The 14,196-nt window shown below is 48.0% G+C and overlaps 1 protein-coding gene across 4 annotated transcripts in view; it reads left to right on the top strand.

Annotated features, from left to right (window-relative positions):
* Positions 1–14,196, top strand: part of SLC15A2 (solute carrier family 15 member 2) — an 82,027-nt gene that overhangs the window by 48,583 nt on the left and 19,248 nt on the right. For all 4 annotated transcript variants that reach the window (XM_019480520.2, XM_014599383.3, XM_059727482.1 and 1 more), the window contains 7 exons: positions 2,225–2,307; positions 5,740–5,826; positions 6,387–6,476; positions 6,881–6,925; positions 9,685–9,717; positions 11,560–11,648; positions 13,517–13,598. In XM_019480520.2, the coding sequence (XP_019336065.2) occupies positions 2,225–2,307; positions 5,740–5,826; positions 6,387–6,476; positions 6,881–6,925; positions 9,685–9,717; positions 11,560–11,648; positions 13,517–13,598 (509 nt within the window). The remainder of the gene's footprint in view (positions 1–2,224; positions 2,308–5,739; positions 5,827–6,386; positions 6,477–6,880; positions 6,926–9,684; positions 9,718–11,559; positions 11,649–13,516; positions 13,599–14,196) is intronic.

Here is a 14,196-nt window from a genome sequence, read left to right as displayed (position 1 = left end):
GTAATTCACCCATATTCCCTGAGCAGCATGAACTAGCTATAATTATAGAGCTGCCCAGATCTAGCACTTCAGCCCCATCAGTGTCCTGCCAGCATATGCAACTGAAACCATTATCAAGGAGCTAATGGGGACCGCATTTCTGTTGCCGTTCCTATGTAGCCAATGCAGACTTCACCATCTGTGAAGTATCGTGGGGGAGTGAGCTCCTTCCATTCCCCCTGATTATACCGCATCAAGAGTGTTAGTTTGTGCCTCGCGTGAGCTCTCATTTAGGCCATTAGCTTATTTAACAGTTCTGGGGAGCACGTGGCTTTCAACAACTGCTCGGTGGTCTTCGCTGCATCCCTAGCATGTCCTGGTGGGGACTTCCCACCCCTCTACTCTGGCTGATGAGCTCCAGCACCAGAAAGGCAATGATGAACTTGTCTCCAGATGTGCCCTTGTACCTCCCCTGGAGAATTTGGGGTCCAGCATGCTGGAGCCCGGCCATTTTGGGGTATGCAGCGTGCTTGGTTGCATCCCTGCTGGAGCACAATGGAGCGGGCACTGCGGGCATGTCCACACCACAGCAGCAGCATGTCCACATGCATACTCCAACCTGGGAACACACCAGGGTCACGTCCAGCAGGTGCTCTGAAGCATGCTGGACACCCAGGTCTCAAGAGCAGCCACGGGGGGTGTCCCGGGGTCTCTGCAGTGATGTATTTCCAGATTGGGCATGTGGATGCTGCTGCAAGTTGGGGGGGTGTGCTCGGGAACAGCTGCCCGGGGCATCCTGGTATAGACCTTCCCAATATCGATATACCCACGTGGTCCTGAGTAGCTCAGGAGCTACACAACCAGCCCAAGTCACACTCACTTTGCACAGTGAAGCAGGGGATGTGTTGCATTATTGCAACACCTGCAATAAAAAAAACCCCAACCCACCAAACTGATTCCCATCTGTGCAAAGCCACAGATGGGAAGTGAAAGAGGCATTTGGGGTTTGAGATCTGTGGTCAGAGTATCAGTGGCTAATCCAGAACGTCAGTGACCCGAAAGCTCATGCTTCCTGAGAAAATGAACGTGGCATCTTCCTGGAAAACCTCCAGCAAAGAGGAGGAAACAGGTCACTAGAGAAACATAATCAGCCAGCAAGTAATGGTACAGCAATTATTTCGAAACATGCATGGCCACAGGCTCATAAAGCTTCCCATTTCCCACACGGTTTGTTCCTATCTGTTTAAGACAGAACAATATAGTGTGTGTGCAGCTGCGTGGCAGGCACGTCTAGCAGGGTACCGGGCGCCGGGGGGAAAGGCTGGCAAATCTTTGCAGAGCTTCATGGCAAGATCTGATCAGCAATGGATGTCCTGCTGATCTTATGCTACCACGTAGAGTGCCCCGGTTATGTGACAAATGTCTACCCAAACGCCTGCATCTCTGATGGGGCCTTTAGAAAGCCTGCTCTATTCCCACTCATGTTTCAAGGGAGAAAAGCTATGGGGCAAGGAAAGGTATTTCAAACCATCAGGAGACCATGAACACAGATGATCCCTGCTAACTCCAGCATACCACGTAGGTGGTGTGGTTAATTTAGAAACACAAAATACAAAATGCGCATCCTGCCTTGGATCTGGATGACTTCTTTCAACATTGCGGGGAATTCAGCCTGGTGCTTAGTCATGGGCTGATGGGCTTTCACCATAGTCCTTCCAATTTAAAATGCACCCTCAATTTATGGCTCCAGACTTAAGAAACCCCCTCCTCCCCCATCAAATAGAGACCCGTGGATGAGGAAACAACCTCTATGGAGCGTGTAAGAGCTTTTTAGCATTTTGAATTCAAATGTAAGACAGGGGTCATTCTTAGAAGAAATGTTTGGTTTCAAAAAGGGTGCCATATTCCTAAGTATACAGCAACAGCCCACGTGTTTGGCAGGGTTTGTAATCAGGGTTCACAGCAGACAAACAGAAGGTCATTTTCCCTGAGGATAGCCAGTTCCTAACGATTCCCTGTGGGATTTGGATGCCAAGCTGCTCTTTGCACCCATAAAAATCCCCCCATCTCACTGCACGTATGAAAGGGCACGTAGGCGATGCGGCACGTTGGCCGTGTGTGCACGTATGTGCTGGCATGAGGTCCACGGCGCGTGAGCCCCATAGGAACCCCCTGCACAGAGCCACTGCAGAACAAGGCCTTAGTCACCGAATGAATCCCAGACTGACGCTCTCGTGTTTTGCAGTCGTATTTATTTCCGGAAGTGGATTGTACAAGAAGATGCCGCCCCGGGGAAACATCCTACTCCAAGTTTGTCAGTGCGTCGGGGTGAGTGAGTCCCTGTCTCATCGCTTGCACGCCCAGCTCTAAGGCTGCAGCCTTGCAAAGGCATGGTTTCACTGGGGCCTTTTTTGAAACAACACGTTCAGGAGGCGAGTGGGCTTGGAGGGCTCCCGGTTGAGCTATTTGTGAGCTGTGCGTGGATGAGACATTCCACGGAGGGCCGGGTTTTGCCTCCCGACTACATGCTGAGGAAGTCATGCCTTGTTTTGTGAGTTATTCTGCTCATGTCAGTGGGGTGGTGGAGTCAGGTTGGAAGATTATGGCCTAACGGACTAGCTTGGGGACGCGGGGGTGACTAGGGCACCAGTGCTGGGGGCATAAAAATAGCATAAAAGTAGAAACAGCACCTTCTGTTCTGCACTGCTGTCTCCCAGGGCACAGCCATCCGGTTACACCTTAGATCAGCCCCTTAAAAACCAAATGGAAATGTTAAAGCTTAGATCTGCAGAGTTATTGTTTTATTGTATGTTGTTAGTTCTCTGCCTACATTTCCTAGAGCTGTAACACAGACCCACGAACCAGGTTCACTCTCGTACGGTTATGCCAGGAGTCACCGGCAGGAGCTATTACAATTTGAGAAGCTCTTTATCTCCGTGTGTGCTCTTGGAAAAAAAAATACTGCCTGTTGTTAGCGTTGTCAAGTCGTCCCTCTTAGGGCAGCTCTTGCAAATGGGCCGTTCGGGCCATTAGCTTGTTTAACAGTTCTGGGGAGCGTGTACTTCCAACAACCGCTCGGTAGTCTTCGCTGCATCCCTAGCATGTCCTGGTGGGGACTTCCCACCCATCTACTCTGGCTGATGAGCTCCAACAGCAAGCATTTTCTCTCCTCCTTAAACTTTCTAGCTAGAGTAAGTACTTGCAGTAGTCGTTCCTGGGTACAGAGAGGGGTTGTTTGCTGTGTTAGTCCGAAGTCAGGCACAAGGCAGGGTACAGATGCACCTTATAGACCAACTCAGTTGGAGATGCATAAGGTTTTGTGAGCTGAGCTCACTTCACTGGATGCCATTGCAGAGCTGGGACTTGAGGCTCAGATGAATGTGAGGAGGTTGTCTGGGGTCTGTGTGTTATCACGTCTGTTCACAGTTTGGGGTACGCAGAGAGAGGTACTTAGCTGGGTTAGTCTGAAGTCAGGCAGAAGGGAGGGGTTATGTGTAATTACTCGTCACTAATTTCTCTTCCAAAAGGAAGCCAGCCTTGAAGGCCCCGAGTAGTATCTACTCCTTCTCTGGACAGGAGCGGCAGGGTTAATGCTCAGATAGGTCTGCAGAAGGACCGAGGGATGAGACGTCTGGCAATGACATTGCAGTAGATAGTGAGGCATTTCCTTCTCCGTGACAGTGGCCAACTCCAAAGTGTGGCTTTTAGAGAAGAAAAATGGCTGGAAGGCTGTTCTGTGAATTTGAGATGAGCAGGCTTTTCGCGTGACAGGCGTTATATCAAGTCAGAAATGATCTTTGTGCATAGAGTCAAACGTAGCTTCGAGAGAAACGACAAGAACGCAGTTCGTTTTCACGGCGCTCCCTTCATCATACTGTCATGAAAGGAAACTTCTCCAAGAGAAACAGTCATGAAAGGCCCCGTCTTGCAAGCCTGCGACTCCCACTGCCTTCAGCGTGAGCATCCCAGGGCCACCTGTAGTGCATCTAAACAGACTTGGGCACCTAAGTGTGGTTATAATCCAGTCTGTTCAAGTCCCTGAAAATCCAGCAATACATCCGGTTTTGTAGCACACTTGCCTTGCCGTTAAGACCAAGTCACAAAAAAGCAGCAAGGAGGAGGTCCCACCTACCTTGTGCATTAACTGGTTTTCAGGGACTCATGCAAGCAGGAGTAGTATCACACTTAGACATCTGAATCTACTTGCACGCCGAGCTGATGGAATAAAATCTGGGCCCTCAGAGAGTCACTGGACTTGTCTTGAAGTAGAGAGTGTACAGAGACTTGTCCGTGAGACTTAAAAAGAGGAAGGGGACCAGTGGACCTGCCAGGTGGATGGGATCGGGACATGAATAATGATAAGCCCCAAATGTGCAGTGCTGAAGATGGGGCCCGGAGGCAGGGGGGTTGCAGACATTTAATGGCATTGAAGAGCTTTGAGCGTTATTTTTTTTTCTGTCTACAACATACAGACATTTTAGCCTGATATCAGGAAACATCAAAGCAAGCAAAGCCTCCAGTGCAAAAGGCCATCCTTAGGAAGGAAAAATCAAGAGGCTAGACATGCACCTGGCTGGTGTCGTCTGACCCCAGCGCTCCTTCCTGCCCAGGGCAGGGGGTCAGACTCGGTGATCTACTGAGATCCCTCCCCACCCTACATCTATGAATCTATAAGAGTGCAAGCACAAAAGGAGGAAGGAGAGGGCAGGTTACAGCACTCAGGAAAGGGGATCTGGTCAGTACAGTAGGCTGCAACCTAAATGTGAGTCAACTAGGTGGTGATGCTGCTGCCAAAAAAGTGAATCTCATTCTGGGATCCACGAACAGCCACATAGGGCATGGGAGATAAGCATTCAGCTCCCCTCAGTCCTGCTGAAACCTCAGCTAGATAACATGTCCAGTTTTCATCGCTGTCCTTTAGAGCAGATGTAGACAAACTCAAGAGAGTCCAACAGAGAGCAACAAGAATGACCGGCAGCTTGGAAAACCCGATCTTTAAGGAAAGGTGGGTGGGACTGGGCTCACCGAGTCGTACAAAGGCTGAGAACGTGGAGGGCTGTTTTGAGTAGCAAACGGCATGAACCAGCAGCAAGGAAGGGAAATGAGACGGGATGAGGGAGATGGCTTCATTCAAGGAGGACACGGTACGTCTTCCAATATGGAAAAACCTGAAGAAAAGAGACGACGGTCGGTTCTTTCCAGGTGGTGGCAGGAGGATATGAAGAAACCTGCTTCATTTGCAGTTTCTAATTTGCAGCTAGAGAGAAAAATGGTCTAGCCGATAGAGTGACGATGAAACACTGGAACAGGCTATCCAAGGAGGTCATGAAGCTTCCCGCGCAGGAGGTGGTTAAGGACGAGTCAGACAAGCGCCGCTCAGAAATGGTCTACATGTGCCATATCCTGCCTCCACGTGGAGGTTTGAACGTGTCGACTGCTAGAGGTCCCTTCCCGCCCCACGCTTTTATGGTTCTCTGATTCTGTAGTGGGAAGGAGAGTGATTATTTCCTGAATAACCCGAAGCATTGACTTTGTCTGGCCGGCTGCCCCTGCAAAAGGTGGGCTCCTGGGAATGAAGAAGTGCCAAGTGAAGGACCCAAGTTAGCATGGTTTCTGTAGCTGCAGAGACCACGCGAAGGCCTGAGGATGGGGAGGGCAGTTTTGAGTTGGGATGGGACATGGGGGTGCAGTGGAGGTTAAAGGGGGTGGCTTCATTGGCTGACGTGCCCAAGTATGTGATTCATTTGTGCTTCCTTCTAGTTTGCCATTAAGAACCGGGTGAAAAACCGCTCCCGTCTAATTCCAAAGAGGGAACACTGGCTCGACTGGGCATCAGAGAAGTACTCAGTAAGTGGTGCCTTGCACAGAAGAGGTTTCTCTGCTCACCCAGGGCTACGTGGGCAATTGCATTTCAATACGGTGGCATGAAAGGGACATGTCATTCCAAGCTGTGTGTCTGTGAGTCCTTGAATACTCAGACATGGGCAAATTTCCCTTTACACCAAATTCAGAAAATCCACGGTCCATTGACACAGTTCAAGAAGCACAAAAAAGCCATGCAATATGGAGCATTGCACAGCAAATCCAGCGCACACACATCTCTTGTGATTTGTGTATGCAACTGGGTGCATGCGGTTGTCTACCGCTCCCACCACCCTCCATCTAGCGCACCTCTCCCTGGATGATCAAGTGCGCTGTGCAGGGACCAGGTCTGCCTCTGTGTTTTTTCAGCACGTCCCTGATCTGGACTGGGAGTCTGCAATACAATAATGGGGGTGCCACTAAACTAAACTAAGACGATAAACACTTTGCCACCCAGTTCCTCGGAGTTAATTGGGGGTCTTCACACACTGGGGACAGAAACTGCCATTAGCTGTACCACCATCCTTTTCTCTTTCCTTGAATAGAAACAACTGATCAATGAGGTTAAAATGGTGACACGCGTCCTCTTCCTGTTCATCCCACTGCCGATGTTCTGGGCCCTGTTTGATCAACAGGTAAACTACAGGACGGCTCAGGCAGGGCGGTGGGTCTCATGGGGACTGTACCTTTGGAGGGACTGCCCTGAAGTCACAGAGCACCAAGGACCTATCATCTCCCCATGAAGGGTCTGCTTGGGTCGATGAGCTGGTGCCTGGCGTCCAGGGTGGCTTGGCCTCCAATGTCTGGCTTGGTTCCTAGGGCGAGGGAGATGGGTGGATGGAAAGAGCATGTTGGGCTTAATTGCAGAAGCAAAAGAGGAGTGAAAAAAGAAGGGCCGGGGAGAGGCGGGATAAACGAGCATGAGAGAGAGACTGGGGAGACCAGCGAAGGAAGGAAAAGAGAAGTAATGCTCTCCTTTCCTCTACTCTTATCTTCTCATCCCAAATGGAGGGCTTACTGTGGTCTGTTTTGTCCTTAGGGGTCCAGGTGGACACTGCAAGCCACAAAAATGGATGCCGACTTTGTACGTATTTGACATTATTAAGGAGTACAAAAGCAGAACTTACTTTTAGATTAATTGAATTAACATGTAAGAAAAGATTTGTTCTCAATATTTAAACCTGCTGCTTTCCAGCTTTGTGAGAGCTGCATTTTTTTTGATGTTAAAAAAGCTGGAGATGCCCATGTAGGTTTTCCTAAGGCTCAGGGCAAGAAGGGCGGTCTAATGAAACAGGAGGGCTCTGAGCCAAGAATACCTGAGCTCTTCTCCAGGATTGGGCAGTGAATCCCCCTGTGAGCTTTAGCCAGTCACTTATCATCCCAGGCCGTGTTTAATCCCTCTCAGAAAGGTTCATGCAACCATTGTGACCTGCATCTGGGAACCGGGGGGGTCTTTATTTCTGCTAAGTGCATATCCAATGGCACCTTATTCAGGCATCTACAAATGAACAAAACCCATTGGTAAAGTGTGGGGAGCAAGGTGAAATGGAACAATGTACAACCACAGATAAATGTGAGACCTGCCTGAGTAAGGATTTCATTATTTAGGGTTCCCTTTCCAGGCAGAAACCTTACCAAGCTAACCCAAGTTTACATGCGGACAGTTAAATCAGCACTTACTCATGGAAATGCCTGTCTCTAAAGTGGTTTTCATTTCCAAAATATAAACCCTACTGGGTCACTCACATTAGTTGCTCATCCAGGTTAATTATTCCAAATGAGGCATAAAAAGACAACACCTCGGGTAATATTTTATCTCCCCTCAATCCCAGAAAGCAAAATCAGTGGTGATTCACACCGCTGCTGTTCTGGGTATATAAGATACGCTTTCCTCTGTATTTCTGCCGGTATCTATTTAGTGCTACTTTAACAAAGCATCTAAGAATCAATGATTACGTGACTCAATTTTCCATGCCTTAAAATAAACCAACCAGGGATTTTATGTGCCAGGACTTCCAGCTCCTGTACCACAGTGTCTACAAAACCTTTATCCCTCCCTGTTGCATGGCGAGGGAAGAACGAATATCATGAATGAACGTTACTGTTATCCCAGTGCTACTGAGATGGTGCCTCTTTTAGGCTTCCCAGAAGTCAGGTTTGTAAAATCCCCATTGTTTCCTCTACTAAAGATTTCTCTGGGTAAGGAATGGATTAAGAGGTAATGAAAGTTGGGTCTAAGGTGAAATGTTCATACTTCCATAGGACCAAATTCACATGCGGTATGAGTCATGCAAACCGGTGGAAGGATGGGGGCAGGGGAGATCCTGCCAGGGTGTTTTTTACCTTTGTAACCATTATGCTGCTTTTTCTGTGCACTGTACTTTCAAGTCCCCCCTGTTTCTGCTCTCTGCAGCGACAGGCAGATATTTTGCATTCAGCTCAGTGCACACTGCCAGGGACAGGGCAAGCACATACTCTGCCCTTTCTTTCTGTGGTTGGTTTTTCCTTTGTTTCTTCTCTTAATCAAAAATGAAATGCATTCTGTCTGCAGCTATCAGTTTGCTCTTTGCGCTCAGAGAAATCCCTGCCCGAGTCAAGTGTACATATCCTCCTTTCTCAAGACTGCTAAACTTTCCTTTTTGTGAATGAATTTGTATCCTGGGCTCAAAATAACATTTCCAAACTACCACCGGATGGTGCGGCCCACATGCATTAAGTACAGTGCTCTGTTGCCCTCTTCTGCTGGTTGTACCACATGCAGAAGGTGATGAGTCTGCCACGGCCTTGGCCAACAGAGCTGTTGGTTTTCTTGCTCAGGTGTTTGAACTTGGGTGGTAGGACCTAGAGCCTGAGTTAATATTGCCCCCAAATCACAGGTATTATCCAAAAATAGGCTTTAGTTGGTGACATTTTGAGGTTACCCAAAATTCAAGAACATTAAGGGACAGGATTTGGCTCAAAGCATGGATGTGGAGGAAGGTAGCCTCAACAGTAACAGTAAATCCCAGCCTTGGATTCCGCAAAAGGTCCATTCTTTCCTCCCTGCCAGATTTAGGGCTGTTTATATCTGGAGAAGAGGTTGCTTCCAGTGTTATCATGTCATAAAATCTCCCCCATTTACCCTCTTTTGAGGGGTATAATTTTCTTCTGCAAATAATTCCATTCTGTTCCATGTTCTTAGAAGAGACATGGCAGGGAGCTCACCATATCAACACAAAGTGTCTAAAATGCTGCTTTGGCTATGGAGATCTGTCCTGCAAGCTCTTTGCTTATTGTGGGTACTGTGATATCTAGGGACCTACTGAATTTGTGATTTTTTTGGATTTTGCAGATTCTGCAAAATCCGGCATTGCTCGTGAAATCCAAGGAGTCTACAAAATCCACTAATAAGAAAAAAATAACTTATTAAAATTAAAATGCAGCTCCCCAGAGGGAGCCAGCAGACTGCAGCCGCACACTGGGATGGGGAAGGGGTGGGGCTGCCCACTTGAAGGGCTGGCGGCAAGATGGCTGCTGATTGGCTGTGAGGGCTGCCTGTCATATGGCTCACCCCTCCCCACCAAATGGCGGTAAGGGGCAGGGCTGCATGACAGGCAGCCTTCATAGCCAATCAGTGGCAATGAGTGGGGCCACATGATAGGCAGCCCCAGCAGCTAGTCAGCAGCACTGGGGCCCCTTGGCCAATCAGGTGGGGGTCCCACTGTGCTTCACCTATGAACTGGCTGCTTGGGCCCATGTTCTGCCCACAAAATCAGGGGGCAGCCCCCGCAAATTAGGTAGGTCCCTAGTTCTGTCTTAGTGTTTATGAAGCATTGTAAATTTGTAATTGTTTTTGTGTTTCAGGGAGGACTTATCCTTAAACCTGACCAAATGCAGGTAAAGAACCTGGAGGACATTGCACTGTTTCTGAAAGGGGCCAGCCTTTCTAATTCCTTGTTCATTCACTGCACTTACGGTCCCGCCTGGCTCCCAGTGAAGAAAATGGCAATCCTCTCATTGACTCCACGGTGCAGGCTCAGCTCCTTAATTTGCTAGATATTTTGCAGAAGCTTACAGTCTTATGGCCCTAGCACTTTCTTAGGCTGTTAACAGATATCACATTTGAGGTGGGTCTGCTTGTCCCGCCATTTGACTTGGATCAAAACAGGAGCAGCACAGCCATTTACACATCACCCTTCCAACTTCCATGGCTGTTCCTCTGACAATAGGTAGCAAGCAAGAGCATGCAGCCTAGCCTGCTTGTCCTTGGAGTGACCTACTGTAACCCTGCAGGTGCACATTGCTATGTCCTGGGAAAAAGCATTAGCACATTTTATCGACAGAGTTCACAGGGAGTTAAAGTGAGACAATGGACTCGTATGTCTGTAGGAGCCCTGAACAAACAGCTTTCACCAAGGACAAATGCAACATCTAGACGGCTGGCGGATGTTCAGTTAAAGGCTCTGCAGTCCCAACTATTGTGCCTTATGCTGTACCTCTATGTGCAGGAAGTACTGGGGGTCAGATCCCAAATGCATCCTATTGCTGGTGCATAGAGAGCCAGGGATCTTGATCCCCAGCTTCCCCTGCACTGGCAAGTAACAAGTGGGGGGTCCAGTGCTCCTGTGGCTTGGATCACAAGTCAGCTGATAGGCACTCCCATGCAGAGGAGTGCATTGGAGGCCTTGGCTGACCAGCAGTTAACTAGTTAATCACGTCTTAAGTGTTATGACTGCCAGGGGCCCTATTTACAGCCTAAGTCCAATAGCCACCTCAGGACTCCTAATGCAGGGACTGAATCAGAAACCTGTCCGGGTTGGGGTGAGAGGGGCTGTGGTTATGGCTGTTCCTGTTCTATGTCAACTCAATGGAGCCTTTTGAGCAAAGGTGCAAATTGGTGAAGGTCGTCAAACCGCTCCAGTCAAACCAGAGTCAGACCAGTCCCCAACCACCCTTGGAGAAGGAAGGCACATGCCAGTCTCCCTTCTCTAGGTCCCTGTGCTGCGAGTGCATTTCCTGGCTCACCCCTTGCAGCGGAGGTGAAGTGTTAAGGTTCCCAGACTGTGCAGGGTTATCCCAGTTGGTAACAGCACTTCTGTGCTCCCCAGGGTGCACGAGCAGCTTCAGAGAAATTCAAAGGCAGAACTTCCCTGAAATCCACACTTGGAGATCCAAGGGTGTTTGATGGTTGCTCCCCGCAGTCCTTATTCCTTCGCACGCCCTCCCTTCTCCTTGGCAGCACAACGAAGGGCATCCCATGAGACATGCCGCTCTTGTGGGATCTCTGACATGACTGGCACCGGGAATGGTTGGAAAACCCTCAAAGAGGTCCCATCGTCATGAGATTTTTCAACACAATGTTGAAGAACCCCAATCCTGGCGTCATCGTTAGGGTTTGGAGGGGATGTCCTGACACAAAAGTTCCCTCATCTCTATTGCCTGTAGATGTCTATGTGATCTTTGAAAACATCTTACTTCAGTTTCCCCCTCTGCAAAATTGGGCTAATACCCCAGAGCTGCCTCCAAAGGGCATTGCACAGATACATCCATTCATGTTTTCAAAAACTGAATAGGAGCAGTTATCGAACTGTAAAGTGTGATTATATTTTAAGGGGAGTTTTACGTGTTTGTTCATGTCCCTCCTATAATGGCATTATTTCTGGAGGGCGGTGCTTTATGGATTTAAGTACTGTATGTGGTTTTCCATTCACTAATCTCTGCTGTTCTTTGGTATTGCAGTTCTTAAATCCACTTCTGATTCTTATCTTCATCCCCATTTTTGACCTTGGGCTCTACCCCCTGTTAAATCTGTGCAGATTAAATTTTACGTAAGTACTCGATGCAGCGGACGCGGCTTAAGCTTTATTCTTTTGCAGCAGCAGTGCAGAAGAATAACTGGATGAGAAATGCAGGCTTGCATGTTTCTGAATGAGTCTTGGGTCTTGCATTTGCCGGCATTGCCAACTTACTGCAAAGTCCACAGATGTTCCAGAGAGGGGAAAGGCAAATTAGGTTGGCCAGGTCCCTTGTGCTTTGTGTAGCGCACGTGAAAATGTCTCAAGCAGCAGGGCAAGGCATCTGCCTTGGCAGAATGTCCCATGTTAGAGCAGATTTTTTTTTGTTAGCAAGTTTTTCCCGACAGTCAACTTCCTCTCTCCCTTTCTGAATTTCTTTCCACTGCTTCTCATTGTAAATCTTGTACTGCTCTCATTCCCTTCCTGCCTTAGAGACTGATGGAGCCTTTCTCTGTGTTCGTTTCCTGCAAGGGCCAAGCTCAAAGGTCATCCTTGCTCTCCAGCCCCCTGCAAAGCCAATGGGAGTCTTTCTGTTGACTTCAGTGGGCCACAGATCAGGCCTTTCAAGCTTAATGAACTTATTAGTTGAGGACTCGGGCGGGCCCTTTCTGAGCAGAGCCCCAGCCATACTTCCCATGCATGCTAGGGAGCATTGCATTTTCCTAAACCACAGCATCTCTGGAGCACGTGCTGGGCGTTGCTTCTGCATGCTACCCCGAAGTGCCCTTGCACAGCATCAGAATCACCTCTTAGCCCGTCACACCTCCAAACGCTGAACACACACACAGATTACAAGTGATGCCCTACAGCACAGGCTGGAGAAAATCCTGTGCTTTGGGGCCTGCTCCACCATATCATATTGCACTTACAGTAACATTGGATGCAAATCAGTCTTTCCTTCCCTGAGATTAGCATCTGGATTAACAGCACATATCCTGCATGAAGCAGTGGTCCCAAGAGACATCACCTGGTTCAGAAATCTGCATTATTGCAATCCCAATGCCAGATCTGGGCCAAAAATGTTGATTTATCACATCATAAAGTGCCCACATGTCTTTGGCTATCCTGGGATATTTAATTGAGGGATGGGCTCAAGCTCCAAAATTTGGACCCATAATTTGGATTTGCAGCAGCTCAGCGCTCAGGAGAGTTTGGGTGTGGAGTTTTGGATCAGACTATTAGATCTGCTCTGCAGTTTTGGTTCAGATCCTGAGAAAGACTGGAGACATTTGCAACTGTTTGACCTCATTCCAGATCTGTATTATAATCATCCCAATGTATTTTGATTTTGATCCATCTCTGAACTCAGAAGTCCAGTTGGGACCAAGGTCTGCTCTTTAACCAGCTCTACATCAGCATAACTATAAAGGAGTCACTCTTAATTTACGCCAAGAGAGTAGGTGAGATCTGAACCTATTCCACGTGCATCTTGAAAAATAATACAGCCCGGGTGATGCAGATGGTTGGAAGTTTTGATAATTATAAACGCTATATTTTTCTATTCTGGAAGCTTGCTGTTCAATAGTCTGCTGCCTTTTTTGTCTATCCCCAAAGAGGCTTGAAGATATATAATTTGCGGTGCTTCCTCCCGTGTTGTAAGTTAACATTATGCCAGAAGCGATTCCCACTAGAAGAGCTCGGAACAAGACAATGTGGAACTTGCAAGCAAAGAGCTTTTTTCATGGCATATCAGTTTTAATTGGCCTTGGTGCTGGTTCCACATCGTATACTAGAACAGTTTTCGACGAAGTGATTGTCAGCTTCAGCAGCACATCAGCCGCGATGCCACCTGTTTGGACAGTTTAATTCATGAGTTTGGAATATCTTTGACTCTGAGGGATGGTATTTATACATTTTAAATGACGCTTTTTATAATGAAATCTCTGTCGTTCACTCTGCAGGCCTATTAAAAAAATGGCAACAGGTATGATCCTTGCAGCTCTGGCATTTGCAGCCGCAGCCATCATAGAAGTCAAAATTAATGTAAGTCTAAAGCAGCCGCATGGAAGGAGATGTGCACAATTCCTGATAAATGTATTATCTCTCTCATTCGGCTACTTTATTGACGGCGATGGGATAGTGCCCCTTTTAACTGCCGTACAGCTTGATACGTGTCATTAATGCATACTTTACCATTGAACAGATTGATACGACTAAGACTAGGATTTATCATTTTTATCTGTCTGCCTCTCTCTCTTTCTAATCTTTGCAGTTCTGCTGAGCTGATCGACTCTATTGGTTCCTAGTATATAGTGCTTTCCATCATCAAAGTGCTTGACAAAAACCCAATTAACACTAGTGGTTAATTCCAAAGAGGTAGTGCTTCCTCTCTTCTGTCTGTGCTTTGTTTTCTGCTTGAATTTAATAGGGCTGGTTTTTTGCCTGGGGGTGAGGTGGGCGGGCAGTCCTTTCTTTTGATGGTTTTCAGATCAGATTTGTTTGCCAGGAGAACTCTCTCAATGATAATGCATGTGCATGTGCTCATTTGCTCAGTTCAGGGGTGGCTAACCTGTGGCATGGGTGCTACAAGTGGCACGGGCAGCTTCGGCGTGGGGCACGTGGCAGATCCAGGAGGGGACAG

This window comes from Alligator mississippiensis, chromosome 4 (genome assembly GCF_030867095.1).
Source record: "Alligator mississippiensis isolate rAllMis1 chromosome 4, rAllMis1, whole genome shotgun sequence".
Lineage (NCBI taxonomy): Eukaryota > Metazoa > Chordata > Crocodylia > Alligatoridae > Alligator > Alligator mississippiensis.
The sequence above is the reverse complement of the archived record's forward strand: the minus strand, read 5'-3'. Positions and strand labels throughout refer to the sequence as shown.